We start from the raw sequence: 13,240 nt of genomic DNA on the forward strand, positions 1-13,240 counted from the left end.
TCGTCGCTAAGAGAAGTCTCCATTATGCCCTGTTATAAATGGGGGCGAAACATCAAAGACCTAGTAATGTGCACGGATCTTACAAACATCAAATCATCTGAAATTATTGATAGATTTACAAAAGTACGCACAGGTTGCTTTAAGTGTCCAAATTGTATAATATATCGGTAGATGGAGACAGGAAATACATTTAAACATCCTCACTCAGGCAAAGAATACAAAATTAATTTTATGCTATCCTGCACCAGTATATACGTAGTGTATATCACATCTTGGCAATTCAAGGAAAGGATGGCTCTTCACAGATCAGCTATAAGAATGGCCATAGAAAAACACAACAGTGAACAACCAGTTGCTAGACATTTTTTGAATGCTAGATATAATGGGCCTCATTTAGAGTTGGACACAAAGTCCGTTTTAGGCGCATCGACCAAAAAAACAGTATCGCGCATGTGCAGCAAGCACCATATCCGCCAGCATCTTGGACGCAATTTTTACACTTGCGACAGCTTGCGGCTTACTACGAGGGAAAGGGCGGAACACGGACTTGTGAAGGCGTGACCCTGTAAGTAAATCCTAGATGCAGTAAGGCGCAGACGCAACACATATCAAGAAAGGGCTAAAAATGTGCGGCAAGAATTAGATGGTGCAAGTAGTTAGCTAGCTGCAGGAACTGCACGCAGTTCGGTAGAGTATTACGAGTGGGTAGCAACTGGGGTTGCATGCCACTCATGTAGATCATGTAGATCTGGATGCATGCTCCCTGTGAAACTTCCCAGGCTCTTTTATCCGAGCCTTGGTGGTCTCCCATGGGAATGCAGTCTTGAACATTCATTAGAATATACAATGTATTGCTAGTGGTCTATAGCTGCTTTATTTATTTAGATATGTCATGCAAATAATAGATGATGTATTTATATAGTATCAATATATACAGAAAGCCAGATTGCAACTGCTTTTGGTAGTTTGGTAGTATTAATGGTTAATATATGTATTAATAACAGTAAGAGTTCTCTTCATTCATTAAATATAGCTTACATATATATGCAGATATTGGTAAGTCCAGGTCTGCCAAGAGGAATTCAGGGCCCCGGTACAACAAATTCATTGGGCCCCCCTTCTAGTTGAGTAAGCGCAAAATTTTTCAAGGGTGTGGTCACACGATTGGGGGCGTGGCAATGCGGCATTGGGGCGTGGCTAGCACATCAAAATCACTAGGTCCTGAATTCACCGGAGCGTGACATTTGTCCAAGCACTCCTGACTTTCAGGACATCTAGCACCCTTGTGTAGTATAGGAAGAATGCAGTGTGCACACAAAGAGTTCAGTCTTGGCCTGCGCCCACTGGGCTCACCATACACTCATCAAACATTGGCATTGTCCCTACTACAATCATAACATTTCACACACTATGCTGCTCTGTCCTACCTGTTCTTCTCACTTTCTCCACCTGTGGCTGCTGGTTTCTTTAGTTGTGGCTTGTCTGGATCTTGGAATGTTGGAGGACCTATTTGGAAAAAAAATGGCTACATTTAGAAAATTACAGCCAGACGCAGCGTTAAATCAATAGCACCCTCGATTAATAATTAGGCCTTCCTCCAGCCCCAACATTAAAATAATAGTATTCACATTTAATAAATAAACCTATTTCCCATCATGCAAACAGCCCCAGCAATACCTATTTCCCGCAATCATCACTGCCATTAAATAATTCATAGTCACATTTAATAAATATACCTCATTCGCCCCAAACTCACCCCCACATTCAATAGCCCCCAAATCACCCCATCTTAAATTAATAATCCCCACTATTAAATTGCCTCACCATCACCCTACAAACAAAATAGCGCCCATTAATTAGCCACCACCTACCTCACACACACTACATTGCAACAAGCCCCATCACAACTACACTGCGCCCTCCATGCTGCTTTCCCCCCTTTTTATTCACTCTGTGCCTCTCTCCCCTTTTTTTAACTCTGTGCCTCATTGCACCTTTTTTCCCTCTGTGCCTCTCTGCCCCTGTATTCCTCTGTGCCTCTCTGCCCCTGTTTTCCTCTGTGCCTCTCTGCCCCTGTTTTCTTCTATGCCTCTTTGCCCCTGTTTTCCTCTGTGCCTCTCTGCCCCTGTATTCCTCTGTGCCTCTCTGCCCCTGTATTCCTCTGTGCCTCTCTGCCCCTGTATTCCTCTGTGCCTCTCTGCCCCTATATTCCTCTGTGCCTCTCTGCCCGTTTTCCTCTGTGCCTCTCTGCCCCTGTTTTCCTCTATGCCTCTCTGCCCCTGTTTTCCTCTGTGCCTCTCTGCCCCTGTATTCCTCTGTGCCTCTCTGCCCCTGTATTCCTCTGTGCCTCTCTGCCCCTGTTTTCATCTGTGCATCTCTGCCCCTGTTTTCCTCTGTGCCTCTTTGCCTCTGTTTTCCTATGTGCCTCTCTGTCCTTGTATTCCTCTGTGCCTCTCTGCCCCTTCTTTATAGTACTGTCCCTCTGTTTTCCCCTTGCCTCTCAGTTTCTTTCCTTACCTCTTGTCAGCTTCTTTCTTTTCTTCTCTTCTCTTCTGTCTTCTCTTCTTTCTTCTGCCTTGGTCTTGTCTGGCTGCGGCGCTCCTCACTGACTGACTTGATGACGTCACGCCCGACAGTCAGTGTGAATGGAGAAGACAGGAGAGGAGGGACGCGGCGCCGCGGTCACGTGAGTATTGATTTTTTTATTATTTCTTTATTTTTATTTCTTATAGCTCCCCCACCAACGGACCACCCCCCGGGAAAAAAAAAACATATATATTTTTAAAAACCGCAAGATACAAAAAAAAATTTAAAAAATAAAATGAAAAAAATAAATAGCAGCGAGGGCCCGGCCCGGGCCCCCTGGCATGGCCGGGCCCGGGTAAAATGTACCCGCTACCCCCCCTCTCGGCGGCCCTGGGTAAATCACACTGATATATTGCACAATTAGTGTGGCTTTGCCATTTGTATATCAACATACATGCATTTCCCTCTTCTTTCTAAATGTCTTTACTTAATGTAGTTTTAAATTGTTATTGCACTTTAGGTGGTTATCCAGTGAGCAGTGGGTAAACAGATGCTGGTTTAATACTTTTCCATTAGAAAATTTGTGGGTTTTTTGCATGTTTTCATTTCGGGTTGCCATGGTGATGTTTGTTAGCTATGCCCCTTATGGTGATGTTGCCCTGCATTGCTTATTCATTGGAAGTTTTGATCTAGTGGGAGTGCTATTCCCCTGTAATGCATGCTGGGATAGCAGTGCTACCACTTCAAACACTTCAGACAGCTTGTTTCACATTACAGCAGATATATGGTATGTTAATTATGCTGTGCACTATATGTATTGAGCAGTATGTTTGTCAGATTCCCACATGATGTCCCTGAAGAAAGTACTATACTGAAACATTGCAACGGATTAAATACACCATGTTGATACAAAGTATACTTTGTCTTAAATCCTTGAGTGCCGCCTCACCTGGAATATATATATATATATATATATATATATATATATATATATATATATATATATATTATATATATATAAATAATATGATGATGATATATTATATAATTCCGTAGCACTGCACAGAGAACTCACTCACATCAGTCCCTGCCCCATTGGAGCTTACAATCTAAATCCCCTAACATACACACACACACACAGACCGAGAGAAGCTACGGGGTATTTAATAGCAGCAAAACATACCAGTATGTTTTTGGAGTGTGGGAGGAAACCGGAGCACCCGAAGAAAACCCACGCAAACACAGAGAGAACATGCAAACTCCGCACAGATAAGGCCATGGTCGGTAATCAAACTCATGACCCCAGTGCTGTGAGGCAGAAGTGCTAACCACTTAGGCACCATGCTGCCCACAATATATATATATATATATATATATATATTTATATATATATAATCACACACACATATATCTTTACACAGTTGTCAGAATTGCTGCGTCACAGCATGGAGACCATGGATTTGATTGCTATCATGGCCCTATCTGTGTGGAGTTTGTATGTTCTTCCTGTGTTTGCATGGGTTTCCTTCCACACAGTTCAAGGACATACAGGTAAGTTGACTAACAAAATGGATGTGTGTGTAGCATACCCATGGTGACAGGGACAGATCTAGATATTTATTTAGGTGGGGCCATTTTGCATAACCATGCCCTTCCTTCTCTCTGATTGGTTGATCCTGGTTGGCTCCAAACCTCTCCCCAATGTTCGGACCTCTGCATCTCAATTCAATGAGATGAAAATTGCATGGTGGCTGCCTTACTCTGTGTAACAATGCAATGTGTTTTGGGTCCTATTGGGAGAAAGGTACTAAAAAAAGGAATCATTATTATTATATTTAAAAAAAAATACAGAAAAACGGATAGCTATCCAATAGAGTTAAGAACAATTGCCAGATACCATACAATAGGTAAACAAATAATAAATATCTGAAAATCCAAAGGAAATTGTATAATTATTAAATATTTAGACTCTGGAGATCTTTCTTGATATATATGCAATTAATGACAGGGAATATGAATATTAGACACATGCGGGCCTGATTCATTAAGGAAAGTAAGGCAAAAAAAGGAGTACATTTTCTTCTGGACCAACCATGGTACAATGAAAGGGGTGCAAATTAGTTTACTATTTTGCACAAGTTAGATACTGGCTGTTTTATCATGTAGCACACAAATACTTTATTTTTACACTGAAATTTAAAGTTGACCTAGAACATGTCAACTATACCCCAACTATATATCTGGTCCCACATTTATATTTACCTTCCCCTCCAATGCAACATGGCTCTGCCAAAGTGCAAAGTTACTCTTGTTTTTGTCTTTACTTTCCTTAATGAATCAGGCCCTACATGTCTATTAAATAGGATTATGTTTTGCAATATGAATCCCGTACTTCGTTCTTGCAACCTTTAGTTATGTTTTAGTTTAAATTGGCCAAACCCACTTTTTACTCTGATTGCCATGTAGTGTATGGCCTCACAGTTACTGGGTATGACAGTGTATCCAGTACCAAAATGACAGACCAACATAGGCATCATCATGAAATCCACATTGTTAAGTTTTATAAAATTTTCCAGCTGAATGTAACATAAACTATAAAGAAGAATGCTTCATTATCAATTCTAAACACCTGCACAACTATATGTTGGGGAAGTGAATAGGAATAAGAATGCATATACAATTGCCATAGTACATATAACTCATGATTTAAATATCTTACCCAATTGTCGAGTTCTGAAATCCAGTGTACATGGAAAATTGAGGCCAGTCAAGTTCATTGGAAATGGCAAGCGCCATGTTAGAAAATGATTCCTAAACAAATAAAAATATCATTGATATTTTTTAACTGAGTGACATAATTTAATTAACCTTGAAGTACCACAGGAGCCATGCTCCGTTATTATGGTGGAGGAATGCCTAAGCAAAAATGAGCAGAGATTCCAACCAGAAAATCACCGCAGTCTCATCATGCAAGGGTCCGGTGGCACTTCACTCTGAAATCAATTCCCCGCTATTCAACAAGTATAAAATATATTAGGGAGGAGTAAGACTCTTTTTTATCTGCTTGTGGGAGACTGCCTGGGGAGGTGGGCGTGATGGGGCTCCAAAATTTGCGTCATTTTGGACCCGCTCCCGTGACATAATGACGCAAACGCTGTGATTCCCGGTGAATCGCGACGTTTTGGACCTAATTCTGCCCACTTCACTAGGAAGTGGGCAGATGCGGGAGATTGCCACAATCTCCCGGGAGTCCGTGAGATTCACGCAAAATAAGAGTCTCCCGGACATTCCAGGAGAGTTGGCAAGTATGGTATTATATTGTTAGACTAGGTACACACTACAGAAAATTTCTCCAACTGCGATATTTTTAACAATTTTACCAATGACTGAAAGTCCCAATCAGCATGCTGATTCATGAGCACATACTTACACAATTTACCTTCAGATCTGTGCTCTTTAGCTGCCATAACCATCTGCTGAAAAGATTATGACTCTGTAAATTCTATAGAGATCTGCCTACACTGCTGGTCGTGAGTGCATACACACTTCAGAATTTGCCCAACATTGTTGCATCATTTATAGAGATTTTTAGTCCGTTTGTAAAATCAAATCAAACGATACAATGTGCTTTGGTACAATAAAACATGATCGCTGGAGCGTACACTAATACTATATTGAACCTAACAGTCGTTTGTGATTCGCTCAATAATCGGGTGGAAAAACTGTAGAGAGTACACAGCCTAACTTTTGCAGGTGTTGTGAAAATGAGATGTTTGTTTTGTATTGTAACTTCCCATAAATTGTTCTCTATGTACCCAGTATATCACCTGGGGAATTTGACTGGGAATCTCGTGAAGACTGACAGTGGCATGTAAAGTTCAGTAGCTCAGGGCTAGTTAACACGTATGCGCTGTGGAAATAGATAAAAATGCTGAAAACTAATACTTTTAAGTCAAGCAATTTTAATCTGTTTTCCATGCACTTTTCATGTGTTGTGCATTTTCCAATACAATATGTTGTACTGGTAGTGTATGTGAACGCATGAGGAATAGGCCGTGTTGTTTTCTAAAATGTGGCATTCAAAATTTTGGGGTACAGCGGTAATGGCACCATTGACACTAAGTTATTCTATTATAATGCAGTTTTCATGCATTTATTAATGTATGAGAAGTGCCAAAAACAACTGAGAAGTGTGGACGAACCCTTGGAGGAAAATTTCTAGCATTGTTAAGGTTAGGTTCTTGTCAAGCAGCACCATGGTAGACATAACAAGATCCCTAGGGGAATACCATGTCTGAGACAAGAACTTGCAGTGCCGAATATCAGTTTTGATACCGCATTGTAGATTACAAGTATGCTCAACAAGGGTGATGATGGGGTCACTATAGATTGTCCGTAGTTTCTTACTGGGTATTGATGTTGAATGTTGTTCTTCAAACAGGGTAAAGTTAAACCCTGCTACTGCTTGACAGAGACTGCTGGAATGGGTCAGTGCTAAAAACAGGGTACTGGAATTGGGAGTACCCTGCTTATACTTTGAGTTAAATCTGATAAGCAGAATAACTCACTTTGCTTTGCACCATACTAAACAAAGTCCTAAATATGTTCTTCCTCTTATTTATTGTTTTTTAATCTCTTTTTATTGAGGAAATATGAGCTATAAGAAGCAAGTCATCTGAATGTACCTATTTTATGATAGATACATTAAAATTGATATGAACTCAGACATGGGGGTAGGTTTATCTAAAGTTCTAAAAAGGACATGTGGTGGTGTTGCCCCTAGCAACCAATCAGATTCTAGCTATCACTTTCTAGAATGTACTAGATAAATGATAGCTCGAATTCCATTGGTTTCTAGGGACAACACCTCCACTTTTCCTTTTAAGAAGGTTTGATAAATCTACCATATGGACTCCCTATAAGTAATAAAAATTGTGTGATTTATGAATAAATAGGTCGGCATGGGTGAATTTTGGAGATAAAAATCACTTTCTATAGGGTTCATCCAGAACCTAAAACATATCTTTACAGCATATTTGAAGTGCTTTAACGATTCAGATATGCTCCTAAAGGGCTCTCTCATTTACTTGGAGAGAATTTTTAAAGAAGACATATTTTATAGAACATGCCATGTACAGGCAATAAAAATGAGGTATGCCTTACTTGCCATGCTCCAAAATGCAGCACAAGGAAGATAAAACATCCCTCTACTCATAAAGTTATGGTGCAGAGAATTGACAAAGAACTTGTATTAGGGCAGCGCAGTGGCTAAATGGTTAGCACTTCTGCCTTACAGCACTGGGGTCATGAGTTTAATTCCCGACCATGGCCTTATCTGTGAGAAGTTTGTATGTTCTCCCCATGTTTGCATGGGTTTCCTCCAGGTGCTCTGGTTTCCTCCCACACTCCAAAAACATACTGGTAGGTTAATTGGCTGCTAAAAAATTGACCCTAGTCTCTCTGTCTGTGTCTTTGTGTGTGTTAGGGAATTTAGACTGTAAGCCCAATGGGGCAGGGACTGATGTGAGTGAGTTCTCTGTACAGTGCTGTGGAATTAGTGGCGCTATATAAATGGTGATGATGATGATGATGTATTACATACATGAGGAGGGAAAAAGGAAAGAAAATAGGTGATAATGAATCACACTAGACTCTTTCTTAAGATGTCTCTCTTCAGATCATCTCACACATTGACAGATGTTTTCATTAATTAAATATGCCCCCCCCCACATATAACAAATAGGTGGACCCCCCCATTTGTGGAACCCCAATGAACCTGTAGAGTGGATCTGAGAGCTACCCATGCTCAAGATCTAGCTAGTATTTCCAGCAGGCAAAACAAGAACACTTCAAAGCCACTCTGAGCTCTACATAGCATTCTATGAAACAGCTTCCATAGAGCACTATTGTAGAGCTATAGATGGATTTAGTCCTCCAGCTTCTGAGAGTTGCTGCCTGAGCTGGCTCTTGGCTTTGGGTAACTACTATACCTAGTGGGCATATCTATTTATGAAAGCTTCACTAATAGTCCTTTAAATCTTACAACTGTTCATAAATCAAATACTCAACAATATAAGTATAATATTTAGCAGGTAACCTGGGTCCTGCTTATGGTATACCCAGTTGCTAATAGGAAAAGAAAAATAAATAATACCCTACAAGAGAGCACACTAACAAATATATTGGAAGAAATTAAAAGTTAATTTATTTCTTGATTAATAACAATCAAAAACGCCAGCGATCCTCACTGCATAATAAATTCTGTTGTTCTCTGGCCTTATTTGTGTGGGGTTTGTATGTTCTCCCTATGTTTGCATGAGTTTCCTCTGGGTGCTCTGATTTCCTTCCACACTCCAAAAATATACAAGTAGGTTAATTGGCTGCTATTAAATTGACCTTAATCTCTCTCAGTCTGTGTGTGTATGTTAGGTAATTTAGACTATAAGCTCCAATGGGGCAGGGACTGATGTGAATGAGTTCTCTGTACAGTGCTGCGGAATTAGTGGCGCTATATAAATAAATAATGATGATGATGATGACAATATGCAGTTGAGGATATTCAAGTTTACTTAAAGGGGGTTTTCAGCCACATCTTTAGGCAGAGTAGTTTGTTGCTTTCATTGTATTTAATTCAGAAAACACAGTGGAGCTCTGTCAGAACCCACGATGGCAAAAATAAACAACCTTGTCTGGGCGATAGAAATACATGGTTGAAAACCCAAGCAATAAAAGCTGGCAGAGGTTATGCACAAACCAATAAGTTAAAGTAATCTGAAGGTGGACAATCAATATGTTTGAGAGTGAGTGATCTTTCTTGTGGGGGTACTCTTATCTCTTTTCCTGTATCTACTAAAATATTTGATGCTTCTCCCTCTCAGCTTCTCATTTAAAATAGTGAGGGCAGGGTAAGAAGAAGAATAGATCTGATTGTCTCTTCGGGCTTAGTAACTTTGCTAGCGATGATGGGCCTGTTATTCAAGGAAAGGAGGGATACAAAACTTTGATTAATTAAGGAAGACTGAGGAGGAGAAGGAGGAATTAAGGATATGGATGACATTGGTACATTAAAGTTGGTTAGTGCTTCCAATCACCATCAATTTGCCACTATGACTGGCCCTGCAGTCTCATACAGGCCTTGCTGGCAGTGCAGCTGGAGGCTATTGCCAGTGGTTAACCTAGGAATACAGTATAATGCTTCTCTGTCAGTAGTGAGAGAAGGAGATTATTGATATCTGCAAGCATGAGATATTTTGCTTGCACTGAGAAAAAAACATAAATTAAGTTTCCTAGCGTTCTCATTTATCCTATTTTATCTCAAGATAGTGACCCTTATCAAAATATTACCATAATGTTCCTGCGGCCCAACCTTACCCAATCCTTACTTGGGATAATAATTCATTAAAAAACAACAAACAAAAAAAAACTGCAATTAATTAAAAAAACATAAGATGATATTTACAGGGCCATCTTTTCCATTGGGCACGATGGGCAGGTGCCTGGGGGCCCCAGGGGCAAGGGGACCCCATAGGCAGGGCTCTTAATTAGAATAAATAATCCTGCAAAAGAAAAATCCTACAAAAAAAACCTTCAAGGGTCACTGAGCAAGTACATCTATCTATCTCAAACTCTATATATCTATATCTATATCTATATCTCTATACATCTATATCTATCTATATATATATATATATATATATATATATATATATATATATATATATATATATGTGTAGGGGCCCCTGTGCACTGCTTTGCCCGGGGGCCCATAATGTTGTTAAGATGGCCCTGGATATTTACAACTTAACAAGTGTAGGAATCATGTAGCAAATTCGTTGCTTGAACTCAATATTTTTATATATCTATTCTAAATTAACTGGGGGGAGTGAACCCTGGCTGTTTTCTACATTTATATGTGGGTTTGTATGTTAAAATGTTAAAATATAGTATAAACATATTTCAGTATATATAAACACATTTCATTGTTGTTCCACAGCTCTGCAAAAATCTAAGCTAGTGTATATAGAAAAGGAACACTGCTAAAAGATTAATAGACAAAAGGCTGATCGATATCCACATGCGAGCAGAACAGTCATATAATGGATTATAGGTGAGCAATGTAGACTGGATGCGCTCTCTAAATTTCTCCTGCTATGCACACATGGTGCTTTAGATAAAAAGGAATATATCAATCTTCTTAGAGGAAAACAAATTCATGATGGAGGAATGCTCCTTTCCTATTGCTATTTTTAGATCATGTGTTAATATTATTGTATGGTATAACAGAAAACAAGGCAAAGTTTATCTTCCAAAACCTCATCCATATTTCAAGGTATAAACTATATAAATTGGACCTTTGCATAAAATGAAAAATGCATGTATATGCATGAGAAGTGTATATATATACATATATATATATATATATATATATATATATATATATATATATATATGTATATACACAGACACACATACAGATGTGTGGGGAGAGACAAATGTATAAGTGAGCAGCAATTTGCGTTAACGTTAACATTGTAACATTAACTTGACCCCTAAGCATAAGCATCACAGGCATCAATAACAAGTAGGCAAGTGCATGAATTCATATTCACTGTCTGCCACCCTATTATTTTGCTCAAGTTTTTTTTTTTCATTTTATAGCTTATATTGGTTAGGCCTGACACCAAGGGGTAAATGTATCAAGCTGAGAGTTTTCCGGTAGGTGTGAAAGTGGAGATGTTGCTTATAGCAACCAATCAGATTCTAGCTATCATTTTGTAGAATGTACTAAATAAATGATAGCTAGAATCTGATTGGTTTTTCAAACCTGCCGGAAAACTCTCAACTTGATACATTTACCCCCAAGAGTGCTGTAACAAACACTAAGGGATAAATGTATCAAACCTTATAAAAATAAAAAGTGGTGGTGTTGCCTATAGCAACCAATCACATTCTAGCTATAATATATCCAGTACATTCTAGAAAATGATTGGTTGATATGGGCAACATCTCCACTTTTTATCACTTTTAGGTACATTTACCCCTAATAGCTATTTTCTGGGTTACATATATTAGTTGACAGTCTACCAATCCAACCCTGTGCTGATGTGTTAAACAGTGGGTATATGAAATATCTAGAAATGACCTTTGTGCAGCGACTAGCATCAGCCTCCTGCTGCTGATGTCGCCTGGTTTTAAGACTAATTTCAGTTCTGGGTGACATTTGTTAAAACATAAATGCTAAATATAATCTGCATTATAGCTACCCACCTGATTCCCTGGGTCCGTGCCCCAATGTGCTCTCCTCACCCCTGCAAGCAGAATGTTGCCACTGGAAATCAAACTGCCTATATGAAAAAAAGGCTGCCTTGGGAGTTGTGAGGATAGCGCCACAGATCATGGCATGGAGGGGATTGGGCTATTCTATTGGTTTGCAGCAACGCAGGTAATATTTTCCATTTATGTTTTTCTTTTTGAACTCCACTAAAAAGGATACCTTTTCAAAATCATAATGTCTGAGATAACTTAAAGACCTTGGACCTAACACTATGTAAGTTATTACATAATTAATACACTGTACCATTTGCAGCTGAATTCCAGGTACCCAGACTACAGTAGCAGCCCTGGTATACCTGAGACCCCATGTCCTGGACAGTGTGTTTCACATTTAACTACACAAATCCTTATACAAAGGCTTACATTTTTATTTCCATACCAAATAGAACAAAGGCATTGGCTACAGCATAGATAAGTGCTCACTTACCTTAGACATGTTCATAGGAGTAATCCACTCTGGGGGTATGTGGAAGTGAGCAGCTGCAGAATCTCCTAGTATTATAATGCCCTTTGCATCAGTACCTGCAAAGCACACTGAGTGTTTTTAAAAAAGTGGTCTTATTCTCTATTTACTATTGTATTTTAGTGTCTAAATGCAACTAACGCGACAAAGTCTCACTTCCATATGTGATATTGGTGGTGATTCACAAACTGAAGTTAATTGCTTACTAGTAGAAGTACCATTAAGGAAGTTGAAGGGTACAGAAGATTTCAAGTTTGACAAAATAGAGTACATGGTAAGAAGAGAACATTTGTTTTTTGTGTCCTTCAGTTTCCTATAACTGGCTCCATCACCAAAGAATTTATTATGTAAATTAATCCCTGCAAATAAAGGTAGTCAGCAGTGCTAGAAAGGTTATTACTGAGAGAGAGCGGTCAGAGGAGCAAGTTTACATATGTCCTGGTATTCACAGAACTGTATTGTTTATTTAGCTGTTTTTCCAGTGACAATGTATAGTTTAATATTTATTTACTGTTTTGTTTTTATTTATTTAGAAGCCAATGTGAGTTTTAGGCTAGTATTTATGTATGAAGCAAATGTATTTACAAGATGAAATCCCTAATAAAGGACTTATGTCAGTCAACTCTTCACTGGTTGATGTCCTTGCTCCACTGCAGTAACTAGTTTGTGTGAACAGGGGGGAGCCATTTTCATGCAGTCTGGAGGATACAGATTAGTCATTTTCAGATTAAGATCACTGCCGACAAAGTAAGCCTCCACCAGCAATGCCTTATATAAACAATATTTGAAGACAAAGCTCCATAAAATGAATACTTTGCATGGTCCTTTATCATATGGCGTATATCAGTTATATTCAATCCAATAATGAATAAAATAAATGTGTAAACATGACTAATTTATAGAAGTATTATCAGTACA

The 13,240-nt window shown here is 38.9% G+C and overlaps 1 protein-coding gene across 1 annotated transcript in view; it reads right to left on the reverse strand.

Moving 5' to 3' along the window:
- AOAH (acyloxyacyl hydrolase) overlaps positions 1–13,240 on the reverse strand; it is a 104,890-nt gene that overhangs the window by 50,867 nt on the left and 40,783 nt on the right. Inside the window, exons 11-12 of the mRNA XM_075212562.1 lie at positions 12,287–12,381; positions 5,246–5,337 (exon numbers count right to left, since the gene is read on the reverse strand). Of these exons, the coding sequence (XP_075068663.1) occupies positions 5,246–5,337; positions 12,287–12,381 (187 nt within the window). The remainder of the gene's footprint in view (positions 1–5,245; positions 5,338–12,286; positions 12,382–13,240) is intronic.

This window comes from Mixophyes fleayi, chromosome 5, assembly GCF_038048845.1.
Source record: "Mixophyes fleayi isolate aMixFle1 chromosome 5, aMixFle1.hap1, whole genome shotgun sequence".
Taxonomy (NCBI): domain Eukaryota; kingdom Metazoa; phylum Chordata; class Amphibia; order Anura; family Limnodynastidae; genus Mixophyes; species Mixophyes fleayi.